The 11,534-nt window shown below is 49.8% G+C and overlaps 1 protein-coding gene across 1 annotated transcript; it reads right to left on the reverse strand.

Annotated features, from left to right (window-relative positions):
• Positions 1-239: 239 nt before the first annotated feature.
• On the reverse strand, positions 240-6,224 carry DLX1 (distal-less homeobox 1). The gene is made up of 3 exons (XM_060754984.2): positions 5,835-6,224; positions 4,004-4,203; positions 240-608 (listed from the first exon to the last, which is right to left on the reverse strand). Exons 1-3 carry the CDS (start codon positions 6,148-6,150, stop codon positions 330-332), a joined length of 795 nt encoding a protein of 264 aa, XP_060610967.2. The 5' UTR covers positions 6,151-6,224; the 3' UTR covers positions 240-329.
• Between the last annotated feature and the right edge of the window lie 5,310 nt (positions 6,225-11,534).

Consider the following 11,534-nt stretch of genomic DNA (forward strand, 5'->3'; position numbering starts at 1 on the left):
TCCTCCGGATGGTCCCGCCAGAGAGTCCCTTCCCTTCCCTTCCTTTCCCTCCCAGTCCGCGGCTGTTGGGCAGAGGGAGGCGTGTGGGGAGGGCTCCTCCTGCCAGTCGCCCTGCTGGCGGGGCCTCCCTCGGGCCCGCTGCGGCATCTGTCTCCGGTGGGAACCGGCCCCGTGTGGCATCTGTGCAGGGGTGGGAATCGAGTCCGTGCTCTCGTTAAAAAATTCACACCCACCCCCAGAGAAGCGTCGTCCATGCCGCCCAAGAAAGAAAGCCAGGCCGAAAAGAAAGGGCAGGAGGAAGGAGGGCAGGCCCGGGCGGCGGCGGCGGCTCACATGAGCGGGGGTTGCTGCAGAGTCTCCTGGTGGGCCGAGGGGTACCACGACGTGTAGCTGGGGATGTAGGCGCCCGAGGCGGCGGCGGCGGAGGCCGAGGAGGAGGAGTTCTTTCCCGCGGCCGAGGGGCTGCTCCAGACCGGGGCCCCCGGGGGAGAGCCGCCCGAGAGGGACCGCCCGTTGGCCAGGCCCACCCCGCCGCTCTCCAGCGCCGCCCCGCCCTGCTTCATCAGCTTCTTGAACTTGGAGCGCTTGTTCTGGAACCAGATCTTCACCTGAGACAGACAGGCACACACACAAGAGAAAGAGAAACAGGGCCGTGAGTCCAAGCGAGCCAGGGGCCCAGTCAAGGTCCCATCCCAAAGGGATTCGCGGGCGCCTCTACTCGGGGGAATACGGCACCCAAACCCAAGGCGCCCTTGGCCTGGATGGAGACCTTGGGGCCTCTTGGGCGCAGGGGCCGTATTCCTAGGAAGGGAGGCGCACGGTCTAATTTCTGGGAAAGGAAAGAACACCAACTTCCTTGGAGAGGAATTGTTTCACGTGTCCCCCCGGCCCCTTTTCAATTAAATAATAATATCACCTACAACTTTTAAAATGCCCAATAGCTATCCCCCCCTTTAAATTAGCCAATAATAATAATAATATAATCTACATTTTTAAATATCTCATATAGGTACTTCTCTCCTTTTAAATTAGCTAATAATAATAATAATAATAATAATAATAATAATATAACCTACATCTTTTAATATGCCCAATAGCTATTTTCCACCTTTTAAATTAGCCAATAATAATAATAATAATAATAATAATAATATCATCATCTACATCTTTTAAAATGCCCAGTAGCTACTTTCCCCCTTTAAAATAGCCAATAATAATAATAATAATAATAATATCACCTAAATCTTCTAAAATGACCAATAGCTACTTTCCCCCTTTTAAATGAGCCAATAATAATATCACCTACATCTTTTAAAATGCCCAATAGCTACTTTCCTCCTTTTAAATGAGCCAATAATAATAATAATAATATCACCTACATCTTTTACAATGTCCAATAGCTACTTTCCCACTTTTAAATTAGCAAATAATAATAATAATATCACGTAAATATTTTAAATGCCCAGTAGATGCTTTCCCCCTTTTAAGTTAGCCCATACTACTACTACAACTACTACCACTACTACTACTACTACTACTAATAATAATAATAAGTTCTTGGTATATTGGTTTTTAAGCCTGTTCCTGGGAGTTAGTTGAGGTGCTGATTCAGAAAACTGAATAGGAATGTGTGGTCGAAGGCTTTCATGGCCGGAATCACTAGGTTGCTGTGAGTTTTCCGGGCTGTCTGGCCAAGTTCCAGAAGCATTATCTCCTGACATTTCGCCCGCATCTACGGCGTCGGCAGGCATCCTCAGAGGTTGTGACAACCTTCACAACGGGCTGGATGGCTCTGTTCCAGAAGCATTTTCTCCTGACGTTTCGCCCACATCTATGGCAGGCAACATCAGAGGTTGTGAGGTCTGTTGGGTGTGCCTTTACCATTTCAGACCTCACAACCTCTGAGGAGGACGCCTACCATGGATGTGGGTGAAACGCCAGGAGAGAATGCTCCTGGAAAAGGGCCAGACTGCCCGGAAAACTCACAGCAATCCAGTGAATGGGAATGTTCTGTATCTCAAAAATAAGAGCCGATAAGGGAAAACTGGTGCAATTTTTGGAACCTAGAAGTCAAATAGACCCAGGAACAGGGCTAACATTTGTGGCACCAAAATTGGTGTTGGCTAGTGTAATAACAGCAATGATAACAACAACAGGAAAGTGATGCAGATTTTTCCAGGCCGAAGGGAAGATCCATGCACGTGCACCCATGCACCATCTATTCCTACTCCTGGATTGAGAACGGAAGCAGGCCCAACTGGTTCCACTGTCAACATCCGGATAGGAAATGGTGAAGGATTGCACCCCATGCTTTGGGTTCAACTACTACATCCCTCGACCCTCGTTTTCCCCAATGGAGACCCCCTGAAAACGCTGGCCTTTCCCGCCCGAGTTTCATATAAGATGGGGGAGCGATTTAAATAAACAAATGTTATTTAATATGTCCTTTGCTTTGATTCCAAAATGCGGGAGGTGGAAGCGCGCTTGTTGTTGGCCAAGGGTTTTTTTTCCACTTCTCTTATCCAACCCACTAAGGCCTGGGAAAATGTCAACCTCTCCAGGGAATGAGACCCGCCAGCCGTCCTTCGAAAACCAGATCTTAGTGCCTAGATCCCTGAGGAAGAACTGGGGCTGCGTCGTGGGGTAAACAGAGACCCACTTGGAGTGAAGGGAAGTGTGGGAGTCGGTCTCTCGGGGATCCTCCCGGCAATTCCAAAGGCCCTAAAATAATATCGACTTTAGAAAAGTTAGAAGACTATTTGAGATGAACAGATAGAAAGAGAGAGAGAGAGAGATAGGTAGGTAGGTAGGTAGAAAAATAGAGAGATAGATAGAAAAATAGAGAGATGGATAGATGGATGGATAGAAAGAGAGAGGGAGAAAGAGAGGGATGGATGGATAGATAGATAGCAAGATAGGGAGGGAGGGAGGGAGGGATGGAGAGATAGAAAAATAGAGAAATAGGAAGATAGAGAGATAGAAAGAAAGAAAGAAAGAAAAATAGAGAGACAGGAAGATAGATAGATGGATAGGTAGATAGAAAAATAGAGAGATGGATGGATAGAAAGAGAGAGATGGATAGATGGATGGATAGATAGATAGATAAATAGAAAAATAGAGAGATAGGAAGATAGATAGATAGCAAGATAGATAGCAAGAAAGATAAATAGATAGCAAGATAGATAGAGAGATAGAGAGATAGAAAAATAGACAGAAAGAGATAGATGGATGTATAGATGGATAGATAGATACAAAGATAGGAAGATAGACAGCAAGAAAGAAAGAAAAATAGATAGATAGCAAGATAGCAAGATATATGATAGATAGAAAAATAGACTGAGAGAGATAAATGGATGGATACATGGATAGAAAGATAGATAGATAGAAAATTAGGAAGACAGACAGCAGGAAAGCAAGATAAATAGATAGCGAGATAGATAGAAAGAAAAATAGATAGAGAAATAGAGAAATAGAGATGGATGGGTGAATGGGTGGGTGGGTGGATGGGTGGATAGATAGGAAGATAGAAAGAAAGATAAATAGATATCAAGATAGAAAGAAAAATAGAGAGAAAGAGAGACAAATAGATGGATGGATAAATAGATAGATGGATAGATAGATAGATAGACAGACAGCCAGATATGAGTGTGTATATGATGCCTCTCCTAAATATCTGCGTGTGCGTGCGCCTGTGGGTTTACGGCGACCCCAGGAATTTCCTATTTCCTCAGGCAAGGAAGATTCAGAGGTGGTTTGGCAGGTTGCTCTTAAACACAGCCAATGGGTCCTGGGATTATAGTTGGCAGCCTCCTATCCAAGGGCTATCCGCCAGGGTTGACCTCGCCTGGCTTCCACGGTCAAAAGCGGGATGCCCCGAAGCGCGGAGCCGGGGCCAGGGAAGCCCTGGAAGGCCGCTTTGGTCCTGGGAGAGTGTCCCCGGTTTCCACGCGTGAGGACTGTCCCCTGGCGAGCAGGAGGAGCCTTGGGGTGCCTGCCGGCCTACCTGCGTCTGGGTGAGTCCCAAGGAGGCGGCCAGCTCGGCCCTCTCGGGCAGCGCCAGGTACTGGGTCTGCTGGAAGCGCCGGTTCAAGGCCTGGAGCTGGAGGCTGGAGTAGATGGTGCGCGGCTTCCGGATCTTCTTGCCTTTGCCGTTGAAGCGCACCTCGCCGCCTTCCACCACCGTGCTCTTCTCCGCCTCGGTCCCTGAGGGCAAAGGGAGGGGGAAGAAGGAGGAGGAGGAGGAGGAGGGCTGCCTCAGTCTTCCCTCTGAGTCCCAAGGGCTCCGAAGACAGAGAGAGACCCGCTTCAGTGCTGCTGCTGCTGCTGCTGTTTTGGCATCCGAGGAGGAGAGCCAGGCTCCATCGCCCGAGGAGTAACACGCAAAGAGAGGCGAGGGGGAAAAAGTTTGCTATTTTTACAGGCAGCGGCGGCGGCGGCACTTTAGGTTTAATTGCCCTTAATTGCATACATTGTTTATGGCGCTACGCAATAAATAATTGCCGAGCCTAATAGGCGCACATCTGGGGGGGGGGGGGGAGGGGGGTTGGCTGTGGAGAGGAGAGGCATTCCCCATCCTGGGTTTTGCCAACCGGGCCCCGCGGGGCTTTGTGGGCGAGATCCAGGGAAGGGCGGCAGGCAGGCCTGGGACTCCCTCTCCCTCTCTCTCTCTGGAGGTCGGTGAAAGAAAGGGAGGCAGAGAGAGAAGAAGACCCTTCCCTTTCTCTTCTCCAGCGAGAAAGTCCCATTCTTTTCTTCTCTCCAGGGAGAAAGCCCCCTTCCTTGATTTCCTCCAGGGAGAAAGTCCTGTCCCCTTTTCCCTTCGTGGAGAAACTCCTTTGCCTTGACTTCCTCCATTGAAAAAGTCCCATTCTTTTCTTCTCTCTAGGGAGGAGGTCCTATCTCTTTTTCCCTCCAGAGAGAAAGTCCCATCCCTTGATTTCTTCCATGGAGAATGTCCCATGCTTTTCTTTTCTCCAGGAAGAAACTCCCATTCCCTTTTCCCTTCGTGAAGTAAGTCCTCTCCCTTGATTTCCTCCAAGGAGAAAGTCCCATCCCTTTTTTCTTTTGTGGAGATAAAGTCCCCTTCCTTGATTTCCTCCATGGAGAATGTCCCATCCCTTTTTCCTCCGTGTAGAAAGAATTCCCTTTCTTTATTTCCTCCATGGAGAAGGTCCCATTCTTTTCTTCTCGCCAGGGAGAATGTCTCCTTTCTTAACTTTCTCCAAGGAGAAAGTCGTATCATGGAGATAGCTCCTTTCCTCAATTTCCTCCATGGGGAAAGTCTCATTATTTTCTTCTCTCCATGGAGAAAGTCCCAACCTTTTTTCCCTTCGTGGAGAAAGTCTCCTTCCTTGATTTTCTCCAAGGATAAAGTCCCATTCCTTTTTCCTCCATGTGGAAAGAGTCCCTTTCCCTTCTAGAACATGGCCATACAGCCTGAAAAATGTACAACTCAGAGAGTCCCACTATTTTCTTCTCTCCATGGAGAAAGTCCCATCCCCTTTTCCCTTCGAGGAGAAAGTCCTCTTCCTTGATTTCCTCCATGGATAAAGTCCCATTCCTTTTTCCTCCATGTGGAAAGAGTCCCTTTCCCTTCCCCCCTCCTTTTCCTCCCTGGAGAAGGTCTCCTTCCTTTCCCCTCTGTGGGGCTTTGTTTGCGTGCTCTTGCCTTTCTTTCCCGGTCTCCCTGAGTCCCGCGGGGCCTCTTCCTTGGGGGGTCTTGGGGGCCCCTCTCCCTCTCTCCCTCCCTCCCCTTGCCCCCTCCTCCCTGTCCCCCTCCCTCCCTCCCCCTCCCCCCCCCCAAGCCCAGCCGAGCCGAGCCAAGCCGGGTGTACCTGTCTCCTCGAGGCGGGCCTGGGCCAGGCTGGCGCTGTTGGGGTAGGACTGGACGGAGCTCATGTAGGGGTTCCCGGGGTGGCTGCCTCCTCCGGAGTTGACATAGGGGTATCCCAGGGGCCGGGAGAAGGACGAGGCGGCGGTGTAGGAGCTGTCGGGCTGCGCGTGTCCGGCCGCGTGCAAACAGTGCATGGAGTAGTGTCCGTGGGAGAGCGGCGAGGGGGGCATCTGCTGCCCCGGAGGGCCAAACTCCATGAAGACCGCCTTGCCCGAAACCGGGCTGCTCAGGCTCTCTGGCATGCTGGTCATGGTCATCGCTCGCCGCTGCCTTGGGTGCCTCTCGCTCTCGCTCAGAGGCTCTTTCTCCGTCCCTCTCGCCTCTTCCTCCTCCTCCTCCTCCTCCTCCTTCTTTGGGGGGCTCTCCCTCTCTCTCTCTCCTTTTCCCCCCTCCCCCTCCTCTCGGGACCCGAGTTAAGAAGATGAAGCCCGGGGCTTTTCACTTTCCATTCATAAGGAAGGGGGAGGGAGAAATACAGAGAGATAGATAGAAAAGGATATAAATATATAAATATATCAAAAGATGGAGTTTGTCTCCTTTGAAAAAGTCGCAAGCGTGGAGAGCCGGAGATCCTACCCAAACTCGCCTAAAAGCTTTGACTCAGCCAAACCCGATGAATATGCATGAGCCCGCAGAGCTGATTGGCCCGCCGTGGGGCAGAATCGCTGCCGATTGGCCGGAGACGCTTTTCGGGGCTCGGCGGCTGGACCCGGGCGAGACGGAGACGGAGGCGAGGACGTCGGAGGAAGAGGAAGGAGAAGAGGGAGAGGAGGAAGGAAAGGAGGGAGAGGAGGAGGATGAGGAGGAAAAGGAGGAGGAGGAGGAGGAAGAGGAGGAGGAAGAAGAGGAAGAAATGGAGGAAGAGGGGGAAAAAGAGGAGGACGAAAAAGAGGAAGAAGAGGGGGAGATAGAAGAGGAGGAAGAAGAGGAAGAAGAGGAGGAGGAGGAAAAAGAGGAAGAGGGAGAAGAAGAGGAGGACGAAAAAGAGGAAGAGGAGGACGAAGGGGAAAGAAGAGAAGAGGAAGAGGAGGAAGAGGAGGAGGAAGAAGAGGAAGAGGAGGAGGAAGAAGAAGAGGAAAAGGAGAAAGGGAAAAAGTGGAGGAAGAAGAGGAGGAGGAAGAGGGAGAAAAGAGGAGGAAGAAGACGAAGAGGCAGGAGAAGAGAAAGCAGAAGAAGAGGAAGCAGAAGAGGAAGAGGAGGAAGAGGAGGAGGAAGAGAAGGAAGAAGGGGAAGAGGAGAAGGAAGAGGAAGAGGAGAAAGAGGAGGAGGAAAAGAAGGAAAAAGAAAAGGAAGAGGAGGAGGACGAAGAGGGAGTGGAGGAGGAAGAGGAAGGGGAGGAGGAAGAGGGCAGCGCGCCTTGGCCAAATGAGGGGAGACCCAAACTGCGGATCCCCCTCTCAGAGAAACCCGCAAGACAGCCAGGGGCACCCCCTTTTCCCATCTCAGCTCTAGTATGGCGAGGATCCTCTGGTCTTGGCCCCAAAGCAACACCAGCCTCAGTATCAAGGGGCAGGAACCCGGGTGCAGCTGAGGGCAAAGGGCTGAGGCCCTCCCTGGCTGGATCTTCACTGCCATAGAATGCAGGCAGAATTGTATTACATTGGGCGGCCATTGGCCAGAGGGTGCAGTTCGAACAGTATACATCCAGCAGGCGAAAGGCCCCCCCTTGGCCTCCTCGTCTTCTCCACACTGATCATTTAATGCAGTTCAAACCTTGATCACTTCAAAATTAATAGATTTCTAGGGTTCACCAAGAAAGATTGCAAGACTCTTATTTCACAGTTCAAAACGGCATGTTAGGGCAATGTAGATCCAGCCCCAATGGGTGGCTTGGTTTGGACGGAAACCTTTACATTTCAAAGGTTCCCGCATTTTAAGCGGGAAGCAAAACTCTCCATCGGGGAGAAAAGTGAGTTTCCCAAACAGTAGGAAGCTTGAAATTATTTGAAATTACTACCTGAGGGCTCTGCAGGGTTCCTTCAGAAGGAACATTTGTGTCTCAGGGCCCTTCCACACAACGTAGTTAAATCCCACATTATCTGCTTTGAACTGGGATATATGGCAGCCTGGACTCAAGACCCTTCCCCACAGCCCCATATCCCAGGGTATCAAGGCAGAAAATCCCACATTATCTGAGTGTGGACTCAAATAACCCAGTTCAAAGCAGATATTGTGGGATTTTCTGCCTCGATATCTTGGCTGTGGGAGGGCCCTCAAATAATTGGGGGCTCGTCCGGGATAGCATCCTCTGGTTGCAGCTACACTTTAAGATGGATGTAGCTTGACACTACTTTAGTTGCCCGTGGCTCAATGCTATGGGCTTCTGAGAGTTAAGAGTTGGCTGAAGCACCGGCACTTAGTGCCCATCCACACAGGCCTATATTCCAGAATATCAAGGCAGAAAACCCCACAATATCTGAGTATGGATATTGTGGGGTTTTCTTCCTTGATATTCTGGAATATAGGGCTGTGTGGAAGGGCCCTACGTCCACACTCAGATAATGTGGGGGCCCTTCCACACAGCCCTGTATTCCAGACTGTCAAGCCATAAAATCCTACAATATCTGCTTTGAACTGGGTTATCTGAGTCCACACTCAGATAATGTGGGATTTTCTGCCTTGATATTTATTTATTGTATTTGTATACCGCCCCTCTCAGCCCTCAGGCGACTGGGATATAGGTCTGGGTGGAAGGGCCCTAAGTTCACACTCAGATAATGTGGGGGCCCTTCCACATAGCCCTACATCCCAGACTGTCAAGCCAGAAAATCCCGCAATATTTGCTTTGAGCTTGGTTATCTGAGTCCAAATTTAGATAATGTGGGATTTTCTGCCTCGATATTCTGGGATATAGGACTGTGTGGAAGGGCCCTAAGTCCACACTCAGAAGACAGTTCCATCTTGTCTCACCTGCTTTACTAATAATATAATATAATATACATATAATATTTATAATATTATAATATAATACAATATACTACTACCAATAATAATAATACAATATTATAACTATATGTTTTATATTACATGTAATATTACTAATAATATTACAATATAATGGTATAGTACAATATAGTAATATATAATACTGATATTGTACAATGCTATGTACTACAGTAATATATAATACTGATATTGTACCGGTGGCGCAGTGGGTAAAACCCCTATCCCAGCAGGACTGAAGACCTACAAGTTGCAGGTTCGAATCCGGGGAGAGGTGGATGAGCTCCCTCTATCAGCTCCAGCTCCTCATGCGGGGACATGAGAGAAGCCTCCCACAAGGATGATAAAAACAACAAAATCATCCGGGTGTCCCCTGAGCAACGTCCTTGCAGACGGCCAATTCTCTCACACCAGAAGCGACTTGCAGTTTCTCAAGTCGGTCCTGACACGTCCAAAAAAATTGTACTATGCTAATAATATAATATATTGTATGTATATACATCTTGTAAGCCGCTCTGACTCCCCTTCAGGGTGAGAAAAGTGGCATATAAATGGCATAAATAAATAAATAACGTGGGATTTTCTGTAGGTCTGTGTGGAAGGGGTCTTAGGCAGAGAAGGCTAAAGAAAGGCCTTGTGGAACCACAACTCCCATGTTTCTGGAGCATTGCGCCATGGCCCATCTGCATTAATTCCAGGTGGAAGCTTTTTGTGTGTGTCAGGAGCGACTTGAGAAACTGGTGTGAGAGAATCGGCCGCCTGCAAGGAAGTTGCCCAGGGGACGCCCGGATGTTTTGATGTTTTACCATCCTTGTGGGAGGCTACTCTCATGCCCCTGCATGGGGAGCTGGAGCTGACAGAGGGAGCTCATCCGCGCTCTCCCCGGATTCGAACCTCTGACCTGTCGGACTCTTGAGTTTGACCCGTTGCGCCACCGGAGCTCCTTTGGTATGTTGAGAACAAGGCAACTGGGGTGTTGTGTGGTTTCCTTATTCTAGCGGCATTATAAGGCGGTGTGGATCCAGCCAAAGTGTGGTCCTAAATCCGAGCAGCACCCCCCTTCTCCTCTGATTCTCTCCGAGGGAGGATGGCAGCGTCTCCCCTGGGCCAGGCCTTCCCAAGTGACTGTCGACTAATGAGAAAGCGGCGTCTAGTGCTGCCTCCTGCCATGTAGGCCTTGGGGAGGGAGGGGAGGATGCTGGACGGCGGCGGAGTGTGTTTTGGGGGGGGGGGGGGGAGGTGATGCTCTCGCGGAAAGTTCACACGTGCAGCTGTATTAGTTACTGATTCGTGTGATTAAATGCTAGTCTCAAGTGCCCTGATCCGCAGCTGAAGGCGGCCCTATTAGCATAACACTGATGTTTAATTTTCATACGCATAATTAGCCATATATTTAGCGCTAATAGCGGCGCGCTCAGCCCTTGGCCGCCTTGCAAACAGACTCTCTCTGTGTGGAATATGTGTGTGTGTGTGTAAATCATCTCTCTCTCCCTCTCTCTCTCTCTCTCTCTCTCCCAGGTTTGGCCTGAGCTGAACTTCTCTCCCCGCCCCCCTTTTCTCCCTCGGTCCCACCTCGATTCGTGGACCCCCATCTCGGGGAACCGAGCCCACGTTTGGGCAAAACATAACCCCAAACACGCCAACCCTGCATGTGCCTCAGCCCAAGGCGGGGAGGGTGGCGCTCCAATCCTGGAAGTGGAAAAGGGGGGGGGGCGCTCAAAAGAGGGGGACCCACCGAACCCCTTTCCCCTCCCGCCCCCTTCTTGGGTCGCAAACGCTTCAGCAGAGCCTCCCTTCAGTCCCCAGATCCTCTTCCGAGGGGTTGGCAGCGCCTTCTCCGCTCCACAGAGAGACTTTCCGCGGGGACGCAGAGTGTAAGTCATCCGTGGGCTTTCTTTTTGGGGGTGGGCAGCCTTTGGAAGGGGTTTCTCTAGCCTCCCCAATGCGCTTCAACATCTGGAGAGATCCTGGCTGGATCTACATTTCCCTATATGGCCAGGATCTGATCCCAGATTATTTTTGAACCTACACTGCTAGAATATCCGGGATCAGATCCTGGGATATACAGTACATCCAGCCCCAGCTCTAGGAGGAAAGTCCGGTAACTCCTGGAGGGTCGAGGGAGAGGGATTTGACGGAGAGGAAGGAAGCACACCGGCAGAAGTTACTGTGACTTTTGTTAGACGGGTTGCTGTGAGTTTTCCAAGCTGTGTGGTGATGTTCCAGAAGCATTCTCTTCTGACGTTTCGCCCACATCTATGGCAGGCATCCTCAGAGGTTGTGAGGTCTGTTGGAAACTAGGCAAGTGGGGTTTATATACCTATGGGATGTCCAGGGTGGGAGGAAGAACTCTTGTCTGTTGGAGGCAGGTGTGAATGTTGCAATTGGAAACCCTGATTAACATTGAATATATTTCCAAGAGACCTCACAACCTCCGAGGATGCCTGCCATAGATGTGGGCGAAACGGCAGGAGAGAATGCTTTTGGAATATGAACATGCAGCCCGGAAAACTCGCATATCTTTCTCCCACCCTGGACAATATTCCACAGATATATAAACCCCACTTGCCTATCTATCTATCTATCTATCTATCTATCATCTATCATCTATCTATCTATCTCACAACAACACAATAATAATAGTAATAATAATAATAACAATGCAGCATTCTCTCCTGACGTTTCTCCCACATCTATG

This window comes from Anolis sagrei, chromosome 1 (genome assembly GCF_037176765.1).
Source record: "Anolis sagrei isolate rAnoSag1 chromosome 1, rAnoSag1.mat, whole genome shotgun sequence".
Lineage (NCBI taxonomy): Eukaryota > Metazoa > Chordata > Lepidosauria > Squamata > Dactyloidae > Anolis > Anolis sagrei.